Raw genomic sequence first — 16,396 nt, 5'->3', positions numbered from 1 at the left:
TGGGATTATGCAGTGAGTCTGTTGTGATATTAAATGTGCTTACCTGTAACCTGTGATCTCAGGGTTGGCAGAGGCAGAGCAGATGAACAACACTTTTGCTCCCTCCATCACCGTCTGAGGCTGAACAGACAGAGTCACAGACGGAGGATCTGGAAGGAAACATGCAGGATTAGATTCACTGCAGCAATAGAGGCTTTACAAATCCTTCCCAATGACTTTACTGCCAAGCTCCAGGTGTGTAAATCTAAGTCAAAATCCTTTTTTTAAATCCATTTCCCTGTCCAATTACACATATTCTTTTACCATAAAAAACCTGCTTATCTATAGACAATTGCACAGTTCCTTGCAAACATATTCAAACCAATTCTCACATTTATAGAAACACTAATCTTATTCTGAAATATTGCTCTCCATGATATTTTTAATGTGACAAAACATTTTTCACGTGCTAAACTTTTTCAAGTTAGAAAACCCTAAGTAGCCATTGTTGTTTTTTAAGTGTTCAGCATACAAATAAAAAACATGTGGCCTCTACCTGCAAAATTAAAGCACCACACGTTCTGCATCAAAGAATATACAAATAATACTCACGCTGAACATTGATGGTAACCGAAGTTTGGCGACCTGCAGGGGCGGCTGGGTTTAGGACCCTGCAGGTGTATGTACGTCCAGAATCGCTGTCCTCAGGCACCATGGGTAGCAAGCTAACCGCTGTTTCTCTCTTTCCATCCTCCATCAAAGTCTGAAAAGACAGTAATACAGTGTGAAAACAGTTAAAAAACTGAGACCGTATCAGTGCTGGTGGAACAAATTGCTCTCTGAGAACAGAATGCCTCAATGAAATGTTCTGAAAATAATGTCATAGGCAGCTCTTAACAAAACGAACTGTAATTTCTATTACGTGCGACAGCCTTTGAATTCAAATAAGAAGAGGCATTTGACAGACAGCATGGCTACCGAAATGTTATTTCGCCCTAATGGTCGGTGTACTTCAGATACAAAACCCAGCTGTTTCTCTCATCTTGTTATCACTGTTAAAATCACACAGACATGATAATCCTAATCTAATTGTCCTATATTTCCTGATGCAAGTCCTAATTCAATAAGGAATTCCCATGATGCCAGTAATCCCATTTGAGCTCAAGTCTGTGCCAGCACTGTAGGTTGAGCATTGCAGAGAATTAAAGCCGCCATCAGTTTAGCGAGGCAGGTGTGCGTTTGTGTTTTACAACGCTGCCGGGACCATTCTGCCATTAACTCGTTTTCCCAAAGATCTGTCCATCAGCTCTTCCTGCTGCACATCATCTTCGGAATCTATTTATTGTGTGAAAGAAATCAATACACCTAAGTAGGGAGAGGTGTACAGTCTAGGTGAATTGCGCCCCGATGAAACTACAAGACAGCCTTAATGGAGGATGAGGCAGAGTTTTCGATTTGGGACGTTTGGAGGGGGGAAAGACAGTGCTGTACTGGGGCAGGAGCATTATGGGAAGACAGTTCCCTGGAGAGCCTGGGGCGAATCGATGGCAGGTCACGCGCTTAACCTCCGACGCGCTGAATGCATTTTCACGCTAGATCGAGTCACGATGCCGCCTGTCATCAGCCTTCCACTCACTGTCCTTTTATTATTGCTCATCTGCTCTCTCCAACTACTCTGTCTACCTTTTTCACATTCCTTCACTTTGTTCTTTGTGTCTTCATGTGCCTTTCCATTTCATTTCTTTTTTCAAATCAAAATGGCTTTGAGTTTTCTACCTCACTCTTAAACAAGCTTCTCCCGTGTTCATTTTTCCCTCATCTACTTTCAGTTCCATCTGTCTTTCTTTCTCTCTTGCGTTCCTCCTCTTCCCTCGATTCACTGCTCACTTTCCCCCCCTTTAAACGTGTCGTTTAGTGTCATTTAGCGTGGTCAGAGAGCATGACAAATGTGACACTTTCGCAGTTGCACCCGGTTCATGCTCCAACGCACTTCCCATTGTGTTTCGGCATTGTTGTGGCTGATTTCCCCTCCTCTCCCACCCTCTTCCTTTCTCTCTCTCTCTCTCTCTCTCTCTCTCTCTCTCTCTCTCTTTTTCCTCTCTCATTCCCTCTCTCCCTCCTTTGCTCTTTCTCTCTCAGCGGAAACTGTATCAAACGCTTATGCCTGTCTGAGCTTTGACATGCTCCAGTTATGCTCGAGTATTAGAGCAACAGCGAGAGTGAGAGAAAATAGAGGCACAAAAGGAGAAAGCTTGCGGTGGGGTGATGAGGATGAGACATACAGAGATTGAATTCGAGAGTTTTTGCAACTTTGCTTGTGCACTGTGAGATAGAATTAATGTGAAGGACAGGTAAGAAGCAAGACAGATATCCTAAGTTGTAATCAGCCATAGTGACTGTCATGCCTGTCAGTAAAGACTGATGTGTCCACAGCCTCACCTTTGAGTAGATGGCATCGTGCATTATCTCTCCATCTCGGTACCAGGTAATTTCTGCGGCAGGTTTGGCTCCAGATGCCCGGCATGTCAGGTTATGAGGGGTGTGAGCTTTCAGTCGAACAACTGGCCCTCCTTCTACTACAGGATCTGAAGGTGGCACTGAAAAATTGGGGAGAGAAAAACATGAAGATTTGAAGCCCATAAAATTTCCACCCAATTAGCCTGAAATGTGCAGGTGCCAAGTCACTATGGGAACCCACAAGTGGCTCGTTGAAGACATTGTGATAAATCTGGCAATGACCAATGTGAGACTTGGATTTGTGAGAATAAATATTAAAATGGATCCGATCTTCATCTTTGCGTCCCATTGATATGTTGTTTGTTATTTTACACAGTATAACGGCATATACTTTATGGAAATTCCATATACACTAGGGCTGGAATGTTTTTGAAATGAATATTTTATTAGCAACCAACATGGTTAATCAACATAACAATGTTAAATTCACTTTTAAGTGTCCTAAAGACCAGTAGACTATTCAGTTCAATTCAACTCTATCAAAGATTATTCAAAATGTAGTGTATTTTTAAACATGTATAAATCCATACGCTAACCTCTTCCTGACTGCAGTGCAGAAGCATTTAATTTAGCTGGTTTGACCTATACAGCACATGCTGGTAAATGGACAGAGAGATTGAGAGAGATATAGGTTCTCCCTGAAAAAGGTTAAGACAGTACTCATGCCCTTTTAACGTGGCTGAGATTTTCTATTATGAGTCTATTTACAGGCACTCTGCCGCAGGCCCATTTCATCTGAATTACTGATTTGTTCATTTGTTTGCATGCCTCTGTGCAAGCCTTAGGCAAATAGTGTCTGCCACCTTTGATGAAGGTGTCCATCTCGCAGTACGCACAGAAACGCGTGCGAAAAAAAGAATCTTTCTGTGGTACACACTTCCGTCTGTCCTGCTCCTTTTCTCCGAACCAATTTCTGTTTTTGTATCAGAATTGTCAGAGGTCTTTTCGCTGGTCTTGCCCAGGCGCTAATGGAATCCGTGCGCGAGGTGATTCTAATTTCCATGCGGATTCCCTCGACTGCACTCCTGCCGTTGACTTTTTTGACTCTGTTGGATTGCTTTGGTCTCATCCGGCTGCATTGATTTCCCCACATGCCCCTACATGCACGTACACACATGATCGCTCACATATACGTACACACACACACCTCTTTCCCTTCATGCAGGAGCTGGCATATTCACTACTATTCGCTAGTCTGGAAATTCAAACAGCACGCCAAAAATCGGCATTGTGCACAAAGGCTATTGTTGTAGCGCTACTTTTCTTTGGTGAGTCTGTGTGTGTGTGCCAACTCTGTTCAATTAGAGACAGAACTTGGGCTTTATCAGTCTCATAGCACTAACTCTTAAACGTCCCATATTTTTAGCCTATGATATACTTATGCTGTGGGGGAGATCTGTGTTTTTCAGATACTATACAACACAGCTTTGTCCAAGTTGGGCCACCAGGTGTCAGCAACGCAGCACTGAGCTGAAATCCCCAGTGACCCCCCACCCCCCCACCCCCCAGTCGTCTCCCCCCTCTACCCCTGTCGCTAAATGCCGGAGAGTATGTAGATCAATCATATTGCGTTAATGTAAAAGCAGCCCTGTGGTTGATGAATTCTGTGAGTCACTGTAGAATGTGCTAACTGTGCAGACTTTGACTTTTAACCATTCACGCAAGTCATTTGTGACTGCTGCAATCACATTTCCTTGGCCCTTCACTGTGTTAAGTGTCAGAAGGCTACAGAGAGAGGGGGAAAGAAACAGTGAGGAGGGGGTGGGATATATTTTTTCAGGGTTTATGTTGACTTGGTTTGATAAAAAAAAAAAAGAGTCCTGTTTTGGCGTGATTTAAAATTGTGAATAAAAAATGAAGGAATGACTTACGATTGCATGGGGGTGGGATCTCTGAAGTGTTTATGCGGAGCAGAGAAATGTGCAGTGTTACGAATTTGAGGCAGTATTTTAAATACTGTTAATGAAATTGGGGACTATGCTCTATTCCCCCCCGCTTTTAATCAGTTGCAGAAGAGTTATATTGCAGTGGTTTTTTCTCACTCTCAATCACACTCACTCATATCACACACACACAGTTCTTACCCAGCACTGTCAGTTTGGCTCTGTGTGATCGCAGCCCAGCCTGCGTGGCTTGACACTCGTAGACTGCATCATCGCCTAGCTCAGCTGAATCGATCACCAAGCTGTGCTCACCTGATAGCGGGTCTCCCACCAGAGAGTAACGTACCCAACCTGGTCCACACAAACAGCACTGTTAGAGATATGCACACACATATTGCCATCACAGGTAGGGCTAGTTTTGAGATCCAGTTCTATGTGCATTAGCATCTTTGTGTCACTTGGTCAGCGGCAACATGTGAGATGCCACGCTCATGCAGCCAGCATAGCACACAGAGATAGCCTTAACTGTCCAGGTTGCTAATTTCAAAGCTGCTGGGGAAATCATTTTAAATGTCAGAGCGTGACATGAGCGGTGATTGATTCTCCACCTCAGCCCGAGCAGACGGCTGAAATGATTAGACAAATTAAACGCTAGTTTGCATTAGCCGCAGTGTTTGTTTGCCTTCCCGTTTCTTCACTCAATAGAGCCTAGGAAGTAAGGCTGTGACATTACTCAAACACACATTCACTGCAGAGGAGGGATGCTGCCCTTTACCTGCCAATCTATGATTAGTTTTATCTCCCAATTGTTAATTGGAAAGAAAAAGATGAAGATAAGAGGACACTAAGCCTTGATAAATGGACTTCAATACGCATTGTGTACCTCCTGGGGGAACAGCATCATTTCTGCCTTGCTACTTGCTCTAAATTTGGTTGACATATAGGAAACTGGGTTTCTAGCTAATTACAAACCAGTGCACCATTTAGAAACACCTTGAAAATTAATTACGTTGACTTCCTTTTTTTCCTTTCAACTCAATTTTTAAAAGTGACTCGATTATGAAAAGCACTGTTAAATGGAATGACTTTTAACCTCACTGTTCGTTTATCTTTTGAACAACTCTTACCGGGTAGGTCTCGTTCACCACCTAATGCCAGGCCATCTTTGGTCCACTGCACCATGCCCCGATATCCCACAATCACACAGGGCAAGGTTACTGATTGGCCAGCAACAACTACTTGGTCCTGGGGCTGCTGGGAGAAGTAGGCTGCTTGAGACACTGCAGAAGGAAAAAAAATACTTTGGTTGGTGTTTGATATTGTAAAATATGTATAATTAGCATGCCATATTCCATTATCTTCTTTGACTTGTTCTTGAAAGCAACACCGTAAATGTGAGTGCTGCCACCTAGTGGATCCTGCTGTTAATTAAATGTATATCACACATTGTAAAACTGAAGCATCCTTAAGACTTCATAACAGTATACAAATTCAAGGATGGGCTTCAATCTATCACATCCTGTTTGCAACTTTTTTTGGTTAAAAAGGCATGCCCATTGCATTTATTCTCTTCCAGTCATATTGAGTTTTTCTTTAAATGCAGAAGTGGCACCTTTCTTTGCATCAGTCTGAAATAAACCAGTAGCTAGTTGGATTACCATGGTAAACTACAGCAAGGCTCTCCCTCCTAATGCTGAAGCCTGTCATTTTGCTCTAACCAGTCCAGCTTTCAGGTCAGTGATTTTGTACAGGGAGAGAGATGGGAAAGCACAGAACACATTAGTGCGATAGTATATTAGCGCTGAATCAGCAAGAGCCATTCCAGCTCGCATTCACCATCTCTCTGCAGCTGGTAATACTCTTCCAGTTACACAATGAAACACAATTTTCCTTGCAGTACCCATGCACTGGGCTCTAGGAACATATTACTCTTTTAGACTGATCTAAAACCATTTTGCCTACCCAACACACTCTTTTAATTGAAGTTCCACGACTGGTCACACACTGTGCTAGGCAGTGAGTGGCATTTCACTAACTGATTGATGCAGAAAAGGCTAATATTGCATCATCTTCCGGTTGGAAGAAAAAGGCACAGTCCATAACACATTTTACAACAGTTTGATATTCTGAACTTGGCAAGGGGTCTAGGCGTCAGCTGGTCATGACTTATTTAACTCTTTCCTATGCCCATATGGCAACCTGCATAGAATGACATGGAAAGCAATGCCCCGTTGAGCCAGAGAATCTGTTACATCTTCCCAGGGTCGGGGAAGTGCTGTTTTTTTTTAGTAAAATTGTTGGTTAAACAATCAAAGGAGCTTTCAGCGTCCCATGAGAGCCATCCGTCGTGGGCTGAGAAAGGCACCTGCCACCGCACTGCCTTCCCTCTATTTTGGCGTTGCTGCTATCTTTCTTTCTCCTTTTTAAACACTTTTTACTCTTTTTCCGGCTTGATTTGCATAGAAGCTCTCAAGATAAATGTATCCAGACTAAACAACAAACATCCATCTCTCTCTCACTATTCCAATCACTTTTTTATACACACATGGTCTTCTTACACACATTTCTGTGTTTCTCCATTGCAAGAGCTTTATGATTGGATCTGGTGCATCATGAGCCCTCTTGAAAGTAGAAAGATGGCAACCAGCCAGTAGTAACTAATCCATTCACATGAGATTTCAGAAAGGGCGAGGGAAGAAAGAGCACAATTTGATGGAGGTTTTAGAAGGGGAGGGCTGTTACTGGTTCTTCAGAAAGAAAAGGACCGTCCCCCCATTTTTTCTGCCTTTCCTCCTCTTTCTTTGCCCTTTTATTTCTGTGTGGTTAAATAGGAGAATAGCGTGCCAGTGGTGGATAAAGAGGGGTCTATTCAGCTGGTGCTAAACCCCTCTGAAACTTCTCTCTTTGGGCCAGGGGTGTTTAAACAGACAGGGTAGGGGGCCTCACCCCAGGGGGGCCAGCAAGACGGTGAAAGGAGGGCAACATACGGTGGCCAGAAACACACTATTGTCCCCTTGTCCCTTGGTTTTAATAGGCCTCTTCATTTCCAATCAATCCTGCTAAATGCAAGTTTAATAGCTTTTCAATAGCGGCTTTTCCCCCCCTGAGGGAGCCCAGGATTTTCTTTCTCCTCCATCCTCTCTCACTCTCTGTTGTTCTCACTCTCTCTCTCTCACTTCATCATTCTCACTGCATTTCTTTGAGCTGAAAAGGGGCTTCCGAGCTTGGCTGACAGAGTTTGGTCGAGACTCAATTATCCACTCCATCAAGGGGTGCAGCAAAGACCATCCACCCCCCTAACCTCCTACACAACCCCACACCAGTGTTCTCTCTCAGAAACATAAGATTTCTTTCCTTCCAAGGCAAAGGCCAGTGCAGATTTCAGGTATTTTCTAACTTGCTTTTTTCTCCCTCTTGTGCTGACAGTCCTCTTTTCTTCTCTTGAGGATGGACAGGAAAAGAAATAGCAATAACATGGAGGTATGCTACCTCTACTTCCTTGTCTTTTTCTTGTACTGCACCAACCTTTTACTGGACAGACACATTAAATAGTAGGTAAAAACACAAATCAAAATAGCCATTTCAAAATGTAAATAAATATAAGGGAAAAACATGCATCATGCCTGACTCCGACTACCTGCTACACTAATATCACCCTGTATCCCACAAGTTCCCATTCCCATGGGAACTGTTACTGAGAGGAGGATACCAAATGTTCAGAACTAGACGGTGTCTCTTCCAAAGAGCTACCTAGTTTCTTACATCATGATTCAAATGCTTCTTTGGCATTATACCTTTTATTTCTTGTAGTATTTTGATTTTGTGATTATTGTTTTCATGCTATTATTTTCATGCTTCATACGTTATATTCAGTACGTATACAAATTCCCATAGTAATTAGTAAGTAGTAATTTATTTTTGGAAACAGACTTGTCATATCTAAGACCTCCATGACAAAGTATATTTCTTTTGGGGGTGTGGTCAAGAGCTAAATATGAGATCAAAAGCGCTAAATATGACTCTTTTGTCAAAAACAAAACTCTTCTTGACATTATTATTAGCGGCAGTATTTCTAAGCCAAGACTTTAAGTGTATGTTCATATAGAATTGTTCTTTTTTTGTACACTTCTGCCATCCCTGGAGCACCACTTTTATGAGATATTGAGTCTTTTTACAGATACTGTAATTGTGTTGTGCTTCTGGGATTCCCCTTTTTGCATCAGGTACTGGATGAACATCGATTGCAATTAAAGAATCTTGCCCTAGCATCTAAATGTTTACGAGCGGTGATAATTCATCAGGATGAGCCGATGTTTAAGGGCTTTTGTACATTCAATAGTTCCTCTTTAGACCCCTTACTGAGTTGTGCCTCTGTGCATGTCTTTAATCACTCTCTCACACACAAGACATTCACAGCTTGCATTCAGGCCCATTTACAAGTTATGCACCTGTATCAATGTACGCACTTGGCCTTATGAGCAAAACCAAAAGCATATTTATTACCCTTGCAATGCATGTAGCCATTCAAACACACAAACCCACATATATAACGAAATGAGTTCACACCACGGGAGTGATTCAGCGCTCTCCAAATCTTGCTCCAAGAGAAGCTCAACAAAATATCACGTCTGGTTAATGAGTCATTTCAAATTGGAATAATTCCTCCTTGCTGAATTAGCCAATTCTTTAACGGCATGTTAGCGGCTTAATTACATGAGTTCATTCCTGACAGAGAAGAGAGGGATGAATGCAGGAAAGGACGAATAAAAAGGAGGAGGTGTTGAGATGGAGAGAATTGAACATTTTTATAGGTGGACCCTTTTGAGGATTTCTAAGCTGGTCCTGCTTAGAATGCACTCAAGGAAAGAAGAAAAACTGATTTAACATTAACAAAAGTTCAAATACAAAACAGGATAATACATATGGTACTCACATGAGCAGGTCAGACAAAAGGCTTTCTGGTTCATGCAATGTCATTACAAGGTACCATAACAAATAAAGAGGTGCGTGGGATAAGACAGAGAAAGCCGTCTCTAAAACCTACGTTGTGATTTGCTCCACAGTGTGTGGCATCTGTGTGTGCCTGTGTGTTTACGCGTTCCCCCTTCCCCTAGTAACAAGGTCATAACACACTTGGCCTGATACACTTTAATCCGGATTTTTTCCAAAATGGAATATCATTTCACGGCACTGGATGGAAGCAGAGAGGAGTGTGTGTTCATGTGGTGGCGTAAATAGGGCAGGCGTGTGGGGATTGTGGCTCACATTTAGTTGCTACTTTGACACAGTGACTTTGTCTTTTTTTGTCACATGTTAAGTGCAACTGCAGCTGTGCCTGACTTGAGCATGACATATTAAAGAGCTTTGCTTTTTTCTCTCACTCTCCCCTAGTTTCTCCAGGCTGTTTTTAGAGCCCAGGATGTGTCTGAGGAGAGAGCTATGCACTCTGCCTCACTGGGACGAATGGACGAACAGATGTTAGCAATGATCCCTCTCTGGTCTACCCTCACTAGGGACAGCGGGGAGTCTTGATGGTATTAGCGAAAGTCTATGTTTGTGTGTGTGTGGCACTTGGTTTTTCGCCCCTGGCACAGTTGCAGATAAATCAGAATATTTATCCCATGTCAAGCCATATTTAGCCCTCCCTCAACCTCTTCACTGTTTGCTCTGACAACCCTGATTACAAACAGTGAATATGTTGCAGGAGGGTAATACAGCTCACATGGATTCATGATCATGCTAAAATCTAGATAGATAGATGATAGATAGATTTTCCTGTCCTGTAAATAATATAAAAGCAACAAAAAAAATTCAATTGAATTCACCCTTACCGTAGCCTGCTCTTCTATTAAGTACAAACACCACCTTGAGCATTGTGCTCATGACTTGTCTAGAGGAGAGATTGGAATGGAAGAGAAAGAAAGGTAAAGGCGTGGATGAGTGCAGAGGAAAAAGAGAAAACTACTGTGAAAAAGTAACTTGCTGGAAATAAACAGGGCTGGCTAAGAGCGATCCATTGTGCCTGCTTCAGATAAGGCCACTAAACCCAAGCTGGAAAGAGCTGAGCTCCATTCTGCGCCATGGAATTATCCTTTTGTTTGGTGTGGGTAGACTCTCTATTGTTTCGCTCTCATTGTGGAGGGTGGGTGTGTTTGTGTGCGTGTGTATGAAATAGTTTATGCACATGTGAAGATGTGTTATACCAAAGTCCCTGTAACATTCTCATAGTCGTCTCCTCTACCTAATGTCCAAACAAACTGAGCCAAGGGCCACTGGTATTTGTTTCTGCGGTTTCAAAACCTGCCACATTTCATTCCTTTCTCTTTTTCTTCGTTCTTGCCTTGTCTCATCTTCTGCACCTTATCTACTGCCTCACATTCCAGTCGCATCTTTCTCCCCCTTTCCTTTTTCACTTTCAGTGTTGTTTTGTGTCTAAATTGCAGCCTAACAGCTTTTTAAGAGCTGTTTGCAGGGGTTTAATCCTCCTAGCCTCTTATTCAGTCTGCAGTCTATTGTAAGCATCCTGGCACAGTACGAGACCCTTTTCAGGACGACCATACAGCTCATCCATCCATCACACCTTCTTCCTCTGTCCTTCCCTCTCTTCTTCTAGCCCCTCCAATCCCTTTAGTAAACCCCCACTTACTCTTTTCCCTCCATCCCTCTCTCTTTTCTCCTGTCAGCCAGGCCTGATCCCCGGCATCAATGCTGAGCAGGGCCCTTTTCACAGTTACATAAGGTGTGACAAATTGTTGATTTGCCTTCTCCATGCCTGTTTCTGCTCCTCTCTCCGCATTCCAGACACCCTGTCCCTTGCTCGCACCCTCCCTATCCCTGTCCTTTCTCTATTTATCAGCATGAAAATTGCAGGGGTTCAAGTCAGCCTGTCGACAGAGAGAGTGAAATGGGGATGATGGGGGGTCTGCAGCGGCGAGAGAAACAGAGAATAGGACATAAGAGCTTCCAGCAGGGATGGAGAAGGGAAGAACAAGCTTCTGACAGAAACAAGCCTATGCTTTTCAGAGGGAATGAAGGAAATCTATAATCAAGCTTCTCACCCTGCAGTTATTTCTCACTCTCTCTTATTCTCTTGTTAGCGGTGCATGCTAAGGTGCTTGCAGAATTTCTCATACTTAGGGTTAGGGAATTGAACAAACCCCTAACCTGAAGTATTAAACCGACTATAGACATGAATGATTTATATTTACATTTATTCATTTTGTAGATGATTTTATTCAAAGCAAAGTGATTCCTCGAATCACGTGCCTTGTTGAGGATTGTTGTGCTATTACTTTTCTTTATCTTGGCCTGAAAACAGCGGTAACAATGATCACATCGTCTGATTGTGTCAACCCTGCTAGGTCACATTAGAAGTCCGCATATGCATATGTATGTGTGTGTGCCACTCAGGACATCTGCGTGCAGCAGAGGCTTTATCTGTCACACACTCCTCTATGCTGTGCAGCGTCTCTGGTGAGCGTCAGAACTTTTCCAAGTGTCATTATTCCAGCGTTCCCATTCTCACTCTCCCACTTCAGAGTCTAAGAAGTCCTCTACTCACAGACGGAAAGCTCTCCTCTAGGAACACAAAGACGCTGGGAGGAAAAAAACTAGAGAGGGAAGGAAGAGGGGGAGGATGAGATTGTCTCTACACATCAGCCAACTGTCTTGACAAGATGTTGATTGAGCCAGTCTTGTCATTTCATTCCTGCAGGTCTCCTGGTATTTTCTGGAGATGGTTATTGCTGCTTCTCTTCCTTCTCTCTCTCTCTCTCTCTCTCTCTCCACATTTTATCTACTTTTCATGCAGCCTTTGTCTAATTCTCTCTCTCTCTCTCTCTTATACAGCATGCAGCAATCTCTCTTTATCTCTCTCTTACTTGCTCTCTGTTGCTTGGTGTACAGTATGATCTAAGATCTAGTATGCTTTTAAATCATTAGTGTTGTGAGCTCTTTGCATAAATGTGTGGGTTGCTGTATGCACCAACACCCCCACAATAATGGAAACATCTACAATTGGTACGCCTCCGATGGGCCTAATAAGCAGAGAAAATAAATAAAGACAAATTAATAAATAAATAAACACCGCTTTTATATGCACTCTCATTTCATTCCTCTGGCTGTGAAGTCCAGGTAAACAACACTGGGAAAAAGCAACACTGTAAATATGGCAAGATGATTCAAAATCCTTAAAGTCAATGAAAAGATCACTTTTAAACGTGCCCCCCTTATTCGTCTTTGTTGATCACTCTGCCCTGCACTCACTTTCAAAAGGCAAATGAAATGAAAACTAAGAAATCTAGCACTTATACTGAGCTATTGGGATGCAAGGCTCAATGCCCTGGGGTGTCAATTAATTTAGTCTGGGGATTTGTGGCCTATACTTCCTAATTGAGCCCAGTGGAGGCCCCTGTGGCTCTCTGTGATAGGAGGAAGTGCGTTCTATAATTAATATGTTTTTTTTTCCTCATACTGTCTTTATTATTATTATTTTTTAATGAGGAAGTGATGTTGTAAATGTATGCATCTCATTAGAGCAAAGAGCGCCATGCACTTTATTGGTCTAAATGCGGAGAGGAAAGGGAAAATAGCTGTAACCTCAGTTGTTAGTGGCATATTGAAGTCTGTGCTTGCATGGGATTGTGCGTGTTGGAAAATAAAGAGAGATGGGTTCAATGAATACCTTGTTAGGGTTGTTCAATGTGTGTGCTTTTTTTTACCGCTTGGAGGTTAATGTGGCGCTGGCAATTCTATTGAAGCTTTCTCTAATTTTATGTTTTTTCCTCTCTCCTCGAAAGAGAGACTGGCCATGGCTAAGTGATGTTTTTGAAGACCACCAGTTTGTTTGATGTACAAGAAATTTATTTCTGTTCCATTAGAATTTCCCATTTCCATTAGAATTTTCTCATCTTGCCTGTTATGCTTTGTTTCTTTCTACACCTATGTGGCGGTGACTTCTATCCGCATCACGTAACAGTATACAATTAAACAAACAGCTCCTTCATCTCTCTAGGAAGAGTGGCATCAGCTGAAACAATGAGCCGCCTCTTCGCCGGTGAAAGAGCTGACCCACACTCACGGACGGCCTTCAAATCCACCGTGATTAATCGATGTCTTTGGTTTTCACAGTCACCACATTTTGCATTTCCTTCCTCTATCAAGTTAAGGTGGTTGGAAGTTGGGTGGTTTAATTAAAGGCCGTACTGTCTTGTTCATCAGATTAGCCTGGTCTCAAAAGTGTTCTTTTAACATGACTGATGACTAAAACCCTCCAGAACAAAAAATAATGGCTTGGCGAAGGAGGATAGAAAAAGGATTGAAAAAATCGTACCTGCCGACCTCAATACATCCTGGCTTGCTTAGCGCAAAAGAAGAGAGGGAGGGAGGGAGGGAAGAAGGGAAGAAAAAAAGTAATTTCCTGAAACTCCATTTCTTTGGTGGTGATTAGCAAAGAAGCGTAATTAGGCTGAAATGTGAAGTCAGGATTTTTTTTTTTTTTTTTTCTTTACGGATTGAACCACTTCCTCTGGAAAAATCTGGCCCTGATTAATGAATGAATGATTAATGAGCGAACTAATAAATCAATTAATTATTAAGCAAGCACTCTGAACAAGAGAAAAGGGAGGATGAGTAGTTGGAAGAGAGCGTGAAGGGAGCATTGTTATGGAAGCCACACACACATCGTCTGAAGAACCTTTAGCTGAGCATAACTGTGGATTCCAGACAACAAGTGTTAGATTTAGCCAAAAATGTGACATACTCGCATTCGTTTTTACTGATTGGTGACATCGTGTTACAACAAGACAACAAGTTGTAACCCTGAAGCACGGAGGTGGCAAATCTTCTTTGCCCACTTCATCCCTCCTTCCAACTTCCAACACCCTCCCCACTTAACTAGGACACTCTATCAATCTTTGATAATACTTGGCGTGGGCTGTGGCTGCGAGACCAGCGACGGGAGAGTTGAGGCAACACAGCATGGCGTGATGTATGAAATGTGGGCCGTGCCAGTAACAATGATATACTGTAGCGTTTTCCAGTCAAGTTTGACCTTTTTTCCTCCGCTGATATTAATCGCTGCAGCGCCAGAATACATGCCTGATCTATTTCTCCCCCAGGAACCCTGTGCACTTTACAGTGCCGCTCTGGCCTCTCCATGTCTTTGCTAAGCTTTCTTTATCTCACTTCCTTCTTTCTTTCTTTCGCTAAGACTACCCCCTGTTGAAACGCACCTCACCAGGATGCGCCACCTAACTGTTATTTTATGATTGGATAGGTTTGTTGTGGCCTTTTAAAAAATGTGACGTGCCCCTGTAAACCTTCAACTCCCCAGTGCACAAGACCCAGCTTAAACATAAGAGAACTTGCTTTGTGATAGCCAGAGATATAGATCTCTATGCTTTGGCTGTGGCATTATTAGCTGAGCATCTGAGCAAAAGGAATAGACACCGAGCTTTTGAAGAGAGTCTCCTGGGGGCTTTGGAACTGGGCAACCTACAGAAGAACTCGGGGAAAAAAGAGAAGGAGCCTCAAGGCTGTTTGGCAGGATTGTTCCTAGTTAATGTGATGGAAAATGCCAAGTCCCTCTCATGCTCTCTCTTTCTCCTTCTTTCCCTGTCCTCCTCCTTTTCACTATCTTCTTGTTGACTGGTGCTATGCTGCCAGTGTGGAATTGCAGATTTCCCCAGTCTCAATTGAGTGAAAAGGGCTTTGTCCTTCCATTTGGGGAGGATCATTGACCAGAGCTTGGGACATATGGTCCCTGTGTGCTGGTCCCTGCCTAGCGTTGCTGAAGAATGTAGTGGGAGGGACACTTGACCTCCCCACTCTTCATTTAACACCTAGCATGCCTAACCCAGCTAGTGGCGTGATGAACTTAAACACTTCATTGTTTGCTTTTCTTTCGTTAGGGATTTTTTTCCCTCCTGTCATCAGCTTTAAAAGTTAACTGACCATGGGAGGAGTGCTGATAGTGGTGGGCGGGAAGCAATACACAGAAGGACAGATGTGGATGTTTCCACAAATTCTCCTGCTAATAACCCACCCACATGTGTTGCGCCAAAACTCTGTTCTTCCTAGCCTTAAGCTCTGTTTACACCTGATATCCATTTGGGCGATCCTATCACAAGTGGTCAGCTGAGACACATTGCTGTCTACACCTGGTGATAACTTGTATCTAAAATACAAAGAGAAACAAAATAAAGTTGTGGATAGATCATCAGTCAGATATATTTTTTCAAAGCCAAATCTCAAAATGTTTTTGGATCCCATTTACACCTCTATTTAGCACTGTCCTGTTTCACACGGATCCCCCAAAGGGGATGCTAATGTCAGGTAAACTGGGCCTTACATTTTCTCTCGCTTCGTCATTCACACTTTTATCTATTCTAAAACAACTCGCACCATTTCTTATTTTGCATACGTACTCCTTGTTCTTTTATGTTTTAACACATACAAACACACACACTCAGTTTGGCTGGACAGTTAAGCAGACAGCAGTAATAGATGGACGCTGTCTGGTTGTGGCAGTATCTCTAATGCCCAGGCCCATATTGGAATGTCTCAGCATGTTTTCCTGTGATAAGGCTTTTAATTAAGTGTCTAACAAGGACGTCTGGGGGTGTCCATCGAAGGGACATGGCCACCTGTGTACAAGACCATTATCCAGAGAGACAGAGGGAGAGAAAGAGAAGAAAGAGTGTGTGTGTGAAAGAACGAAAGATAGGCAAAGGCAGAGAAATGCAGAGAGAGATGAACAAAGCCACACACATACTGACTTTCCACTCTGTAGGAATCTAATTCCCTGTACGGTCATGACCAGGACACCAACAGATCCAAATCATGATTTAAGCACCAGATGCCATGACCGCTTACATAAACAAAGCTTTATTAGCAGATAAGGGTCAGTTTCTGGGCTACTTCAGAGGCTGGTAAACAAGTGAGGTATGTGTCCTTAATTCATTACTCCTGTTCAAATGTAAGACAAGTACTTTTTCTAGTTAAAATTGCACTTATGG

At 42.8% G+C, this 16,396-nt stretch overlaps 1 protein-coding gene across 1 annotated transcript in view; it reads right to left on the bottom strand.

Moving 5' to 3' along the window:
* The window catches only part of kirrel3l (kirre like nephrin family adhesion molecule 3, like), a 41,637-nt gene that overhangs the window by 10,730 nt on the left and 14,511 nt on the right, over positions 1 to 16,396 (bottom strand). The window contains exons 2-6 of the mRNA XM_056235181.1: positions 5,507 to 5,659; positions 4,581 to 4,730; positions 2,419 to 2,576; positions 592 to 742; positions 44 to 149 (exon numbers count right to left, since the gene is read on the bottom strand). Coding sequence (XP_056091156.1) covers positions 44 to 149; positions 592 to 742; positions 2,419 to 2,576; positions 4,581 to 4,730; positions 5,507 to 5,659 — 718 coding nt within the window. The remainder of the gene's footprint in view (positions 1 to 43; positions 150 to 591; positions 743 to 2,418; positions 2,577 to 4,580; positions 4,731 to 5,506; positions 5,660 to 16,396) is intronic.

The sequence above is a fragment of the Rhinichthys klamathensis genome, unplaced genomic scaffold, assembly GCF_029890125.1.
Source record: "Rhinichthys klamathensis goyatoka isolate OS25496 unplaced genomic scaffold, OSU_Roscu_1.1 h1tg000413l_1, whole genome shotgun sequence".
Lineage (NCBI taxonomy): Eukaryota > Metazoa > Chordata > Actinopteri > Cypriniformes > Leuciscidae > Rhinichthys > Rhinichthys klamathensis.
This window is presented reverse-complemented; position numbering and strand designations above follow the sequence as displayed.